The sequence below is a fragment of the Neopelma chrysocephalum genome, unplaced genomic scaffold, assembly GCF_003984885.1.
Source record: "Neopelma chrysocephalum unplaced genomic scaffold, ASM398488v2 Primary Assembly neopelma1_81, whole genome shotgun sequence".
Taxonomy (NCBI): Eukaryota; Metazoa; Chordata; class Aves; order Passeriformes; family Pipridae; genus Neopelma; species Neopelma chrysocephalum.
The window spans coordinates 1,671,640-1,678,215 of NW_020897743.1; the positions used below are offsets into that span (position 1 = coordinate 1,671,640).

At 48.9% G+C, this 6,576-nt stretch overlaps 1 protein-coding gene across 1 annotated transcript; it reads left to right on the top strand.

The window, feature by feature from the left end:
* Positions 1 to 467: 467 nt before the first annotated feature.
* LOC113971035 (probable G-protein coupled receptor 83) lies at positions 468 to 6,041 on the top strand. The gene is made up of 4 exons (XM_027690553.1): positions 468 to 1,417; positions 2,967 to 3,092; positions 4,668 to 4,801; positions 5,320 to 6,041. Exons 1-4 carry the CDS (start codon positions 1,040 to 1,042, stop codon positions 5,942 to 5,944), a joined length of 1,263 nt encoding a protein of 420 aa, XP_027546354.1. The 5' UTR covers positions 468 to 1,039; the 3' UTR covers positions 5,945 to 6,041.
* Positions 6,042 to 6,576: the final 535 nt, after the last annotated feature.

Here is a 6,576-nt window from a genome sequence, read left to right on the forward strand (position 1 = left end):
GAACTGTGGCAATGACCTATGAAAATGCTTGAAATCCGATGTTTTAATGTTCCCAAAAATCTGAAATTTTATAGTACAGCTCTGATTTCTCTGGCCCTCATCCACACTGGTCTGTTGATGAGATTACATTGGATCACACTAAATCTGTTCAGAAGATGTATCTGCATCTTAATTGACATTTCAGCAATTTCAAAAGAGCACCAGAAAGGAAAATCCTTGGATGTTCTCTGTCTGCTAAAAACTCTGGGATGGAGAGAAAGACTGATACTGTGAAGTAGTAAAGATGCTTCACCCCATGTAGCTGTTGTGCTGGGTGCCCAGAAAGGATCATGGCACATCCACTCTCTGTCTGTGTTTTGCTGCTCTCTAGATCTGCACGTCAGACTCTGCCGTTGCCCACGTGTGGGTTGTGATACACCTCAGGATAAACTGGGAAGAGATCTGCCATTGGCTCCTTCCCCCACGGTGTGTCATCTGGCAGCTGTGCATATCACAGGGAACGCAGCGACCACTCGGCTGCTGAGCAAAGCTGCTTCACTGGATAGTCAGAGATACTTGGAGGGGAGAAAGCAATGGGAAAGGCAGCCCTTGCTTTTTTTGATTCTGACAAGCTCTGAAAACTCTTGAGAAACAGAAACCTGATGGATGAAGGACTGTGTGGAGAACCAATAAAGCAGATTTCCAAGGATAAGTTGCAGATAGAAGAACAGTGCTCAAAAGGAAATATTCAGTAGGATTTCTTCATTGGTGCAGAGGGAAAGTGTTTGGGGATCTCTGATATTTCAGCCTCCGAATCAGCTTCCGTGTGGGGGACATGTGGGACTTAAAAAGGACAGCAGAAGGAGAGCCCCTAGGGCGAAGCTGACGTGTCCTCAGCACAGGGAGAAGGACCCAATTATCAATTCTTTTCTCTGGTTTTCAACCACGGGGCAGATTTTCAAAAGGCAAGTGTTCCCTCCTGCCACCACCGGCTTTAGCAGCTGAGCTGGCAGAAGGCGCAGAGGAGCGTGATCAGTGCCAGGGCTCTGCTGCCCCAGCCATGAGCCGGCACGCCTGGTTCCCCCTGCAGTACCTCCCCAAGCCCTTCTGGAGGGCACAGAACAACAGTACAGCCAACTTCTTCTCTGCACTGTATGGCTTCCCTAACCAATCCTTCTTGCACAATGACTTGGACCTGGAGGACCTGGGCGACTTTGACAGCGGGGTCAAGTATGAGGGCGAGTCCCAGAGCCGGCTGGTGAAGGCACTGCTGATCATCGCCTACTCTGTGATCATCTGCATCTCGCTCTTCGGCAACATCCTGGTGTGCCATGTGGTGATCAAGAACAAGAGGATGCACTCTGCCACCAGCCTCTTCATCGTCAACCTCGCCATCGCCGATGTGATGATCACCATCCTGAACACCCCCTTCACCCTGGTGAGCCCGGCCGTGCCTGCTGGTGTCTGTGTGTGCTGTCAGCTGTGTGCAGGAGGATTGAAGGGGCCGGGACCAGGCTGGGATCCAGAGTTTCTTTTGCCCCCCTCCCCTTTTTGCCTCCCAGAGAGGCTGCAGTTGTGCTTCCCCTTCCCAACAGCCCCTCAGCAAGTGGAGACTGGGGCTCATGCCCCCACCTCACATTCCCTAGCGGGGGTCGCTTCGCTGCAGGCCACCCCCTCTGCCCGGGCAGGGCACAGATGTTGGAGACCTTTTGTCTGTTGATGGGGAAGGAAGTGAGGACTAGTTTGATACGACAAAATCCAATTAATGGCCAGTTTCCTATGGAAACCACGTGCACAAGGTCAGGCCCTGTGCAACATCTCAGGGAAGTACTTGGGCTGTGCTGAGCTGGGTCAGCCAGCAAGTCCCTCCCTCAGCACTACAGACAGTGCTTCCTGGGGCTGATTGTCCTTTCTTTATTTGCAGTGACTAACAAATACACAATATAAAAGAACATTAAAGAATAGGTGGGAAGAAGATGAATTTCTTGCCCCACTATTACAGACTATAAACATCATATAACTGGGACTCTGTAGCTGGATTTGACCCAAAACTCTGATTCAAAAGCATGCAAATATTCCTAAATTCCGCTGCTTCATCCCTGCTCAGCATTATCCAGAGTGTTGTTCTTCCTTCCAAAAGCAGGTCCCAAATTAGCTATTTGAATTCATGCTGATCCCGTTTCTTTGGTGGGATTTCCCTGCCTTGCTCTGATGGGATTTGCACTCTGTAATCTGTTCAGGGAGAGGCTGGTGCCCTCTTGTGTGTTCTCACACCAACAGCTATACACTAAGCACAAGTAATTAAATATCCATCAGCTCTCTCAGGAATGAGCTTTACCAGCACTCTGCTCCAGTTCAGGGACAGTCAGTGCTGCAAGAATCATCCCTACAGGGAAATTAATTAGATTAATTGAAAACAGTCTTGACTAATTTTCTGCGTGGACAGATGCTTTGTAGTAAATGTGCTTTACTTCAAATTAGCTTAATTTGCTGCAGAATGACTTACATTATCTTGTAATTAATATTGTGCAGTCAGGAATAATGAGGGAGTGAGGCAATTTGGCACAATCTTCTCTGCAGAAAAGTCATCATCAGTAACGCCTCTCTAGGAACATGATTTCTCTCTCTAAGTTTGGAGCCCATGCAGCTTTCAACATCCACATGTTCAAAGGTGTAAATGTTTTCAAGGAGGCACCTAGTGTGCCCTTCAGAGCCTCATTGAGGAGCAGAGCTAAGGTTTCTTTACGAGTTCCTGAAGGGCTGTGGTACATGCACATGCAAACACACACACAGGGCACTGCTCAGTCTCACCACTGCTTCAAAGCCCCTTGCACAGTCATTGTTTCTGCAGGAAAAACTGAGGATAAAGCACCTACAAAGCCTTGGGAAGCTGTATTAAAACATTTCTTCTGTACCATGTGCCTGGGAAGCCAGTTTGCTGCTCTTCAGGTATGGGTCCTGTTAATGCAACGTTGTCTGTCCCTCAGGTGCGGTTTGTGAGCAGCACCTGGGTTTTTGGGAAGCTGATGTGTCACATCAGCCGGTTTGTTCAGTACTGCTCTGTCCATGTGTCTGTGCTGACCCTTGCTGCCATCGCTCTGGACCGGCACCAGGTATGTCGTATTCACCACCCCTATGTTTCATAGAAAATGAGGGACTAAATACATGGTTGTTTCCCCCTCAAATCCCAGTACCTGGAAAGCTGCACTGACTTGGGACTCAGGGACTGCAGGGAAGAACTCCAGCTTTCATGGCAGTCGACAAAACACCCATGTTTTTTACAGTGAGTGTGATAAACGAAGAGGCTGTGGAGTCCCTGTCCTTGGAGATACTGAAAAGCCCAGGAGATCAGTGCTGGGCAGCCTGCTCCCTTCCTTCTCTGCCTGGGCTCTTGGGCTCGTGGACTCCCTGCCCTTCTGAGCCCCGCTGGGAGCACAGCCCTGACAGCATGACAGGATCATGTGCTGCATGCAAACACCAGCCAGCCCACACGTTCTCTCCACATGGAGAGTCTGTTAGTTCTGAGGCTTGCCCCATTCCTTCAGGATGCCTAAGGCTGGAAGCAGCAAGAGCTATGTTAGCCCATCTAGTTCAAGGTGAGGAATTCTCCTCTCCTCACCCATGCCGGCCAGGAAACCTTCCAGGCCAAGCAAGGAGTGCAGATCAAAGAGCTTCCTGAAGTGTAACACAGTTTGCAATTTGTACTTTAGCTGATGAATGCTGAGCACTGCGAGGGCAGATCCAGCACAGTGAGCTCTCAGGCAGACCTGGATTTCTTGCAGTGCTGGAGCCACTGAAACATTTGTTACTGACAGGCAATGTCATGTGATATGGCTGGATGAAGTTCAGAACAAGAATGGGTTCCACTCGGGGATGGGCTCCATCTGGTGTCAGAGAATCACAGGGACTACCGGAGCACAGATCAGCCAATTCTGTCTTTTTTTTACCATAAAGACTTTGACAGTCTGCCTGTTTCATGTGCAACATTACAGCTCCTGAAATCAAAGCATTTTGATAGTGATTTCATTTTAATCAGTAGATTCTGGGTTGATTGCAAGGCACGGCTAGGTATCAAGAAGTGCTTGTTTAATTAAGGGCAAACACAATACCCATCCTTAAATTCAGTGGAGATGGTTCCTCAGAACTGGAATGAGCTAGTATGGCCCAAGGAGATAAAGATAGAAGTAAGGAGATGTCTCTCAGCAAGGGAAATCAACACTTGCCTCTAAAAATATTGCTAGTCCTGAGAGGTACCAGAGCAGACAGATGTTCCATGGAAGTTGTACTACTTCACTAAGTAGATATTAATAATGAGAAAAAATATGCATAAAATACCAAAGACTTCATCAACCAAGAGATCATTTGGATGATATGATAGGTCTATTCTTAATTATTGTTTCATTGCCTAATGTAATTCCCCATAGTGTGTGTACCTCAACAGAGATCTCAGCACCGTGGTCTCTGGAGCCGTGCTGATGGGTGTCAGGGAGCATCAGACTCTGGGCCAGCAGCAGCACTCAATACATGCACAACTCCATGCATTTCTCAGCCCTTGTACTCCCTGAAGTCCTGTAAAATAAGTCTCTCTGCCTTTTAACACTGGAGGATGTGGAGCTGCCACACTGCAATATGAGGCTCAAAGAGTAACCCAGCTGCTGTAAATCCTCAGGAGTGGTTGTTCTCTGCAGGTGATCATGCACCCTCTCAAGCCACGCATGTCCATGGTGAAAGGAGGGATTTGCATCGTCATCATCTGGGTTCTGGCCAGCTGCTTCTCGCTGCCTCACGCCGTTTATCAGACTCTGACAAGGTTTTATATTGGGTAAGACATTTACATGGTGCTTTTTGTTATATGACGTTTGCAGCTGAATCAAAGCCCCACACACGCCAAGGCCACACCTCTTCATCCATGTTACTAGAAAGGGTGGCGAAACAGAGAAGTTGTCCTTCCTTTGCCTGAGCACTGTGTGTCTCATGAAGGGACAATGACAATTGATGGAATTACTTCCAGGCTGGTTCATTAGTTGTTTTGGACTCAGAGATTCAACCTTGTAATTTGGGGCAGGCACAGAGGAGAGGGACTACTCATCAGTAGAAGACACGGATGTCACTATGGATGATTTCTTTCTTTTCCTGGGGGTGTGTTTAAGATACCTTCACTGGGGCCAAAGGTCAAATCTAGAGAAAAATTTTCCATTGAGAGTGACACCTACCCATGATACCAAATGAGTTCTGCTACCTGTACCTGAACTGAAACTTGTTTGAACATCTGAGGTGTTTGTCCTCAGCTGTGTATAGCTGTAAGAGGAATTGAGATTTCTTTCTCTCTTTGATCTTCAGAAACAGAACCATCCGAATGGTCTGCCTCCCCAGCTTCCCTCCTCCTGCTGACCTCTTCTGGAAATATTTGGACTTGACTACGTTTGTTCTCTTGTATGTCCTGCCCTTGCTTGTGATCTCCATCACGTACACCATGGTGGCCAAGAAGCTCTGGCTGAGGAATGCCATTGGGGACCTCACCATGGAGCAATACTACGCTCATCAGCGAAAGAAGAAGATGACGCTGAAGATGCTGATGGTGGTGGTGGTTGTGTTTGCTGTGTGCTGGTTCCCCCTGAACTGCTACGTGGTGCTGATCTCCTGCAGGGCCATCCACAGCAGCAACGCTCTGTACTTCGCTTTTCACTGGTTTGCCATGAGCAGCACCTGCTACAACCCCTTCATCTATTGCTGGCTGAACGAGAGCTTCCGCGCGGAGCTCCGGGCGCTGCTCTGCGTGTGCCGGCGCAGGGCCACGGCCCAGGGCCACGCTCTGCAGTCCATCTCCCCCCCGTGCCAGCACGCCTGGGCTGAGAACTGCCGCTACCAAACAGGCAGTACCTGTCAGAAGGCACAGACACCCTCTCAGAGGAACTCTGCAAAGACAGACATATCCAGTGTGCAGCCAATTGTGGCAGAAAGCTGAAGCCCTCACCTGACAGCTGGGCAGCATCACGTTGTGATTGCAGAATCGTGGGGAAAATGGAGCTGGAAAGTTCTGTGGAGACCATGTAGTCAACCTTCCGCCCTTCTGCTCATTACTCTGGGCTAAATTAGTCAGGCAGAGTCTATTCTTGCCACTCATCCTTCAGCAGGACAGCACCCCGGGTCAGTCCCTGTGGAAGGACGGATGGTGCAGCCAAGCTCAAACCCACAGCTGCCTGTGTGACCTCTGCAGTGGGCAGACATTCCTCGCCTGGCCCAGGTTCTCCGAGGGACAGTTTGCTCCTGGATGGAAAACTGGTGTTGTTTCCTCACAGCACATCCCATGCTGATCCTTCACAGCAGCGCTTTCCTCACTACGAGCCTGCAGTCTGGCAACATTGAGCTGCCTTGTAAAACATCGTTTCTTTGAGATGGTTGTTTTTGCAAAAGTCTGGCAAACTTCACCCCCATCACACACAACCTCTCCCTGGATGCTCTTGCATATGAGCTCTGTCAAAATCTCTGTGCGGTTATAATACAACAAGATTTGATCCACTAGTGTTTTTCGGGAGCTGATAACAGTCAATAAAATACTGGTTCAGGGTCCTCTCTCTCCTATGGCTTTTGTGTAAC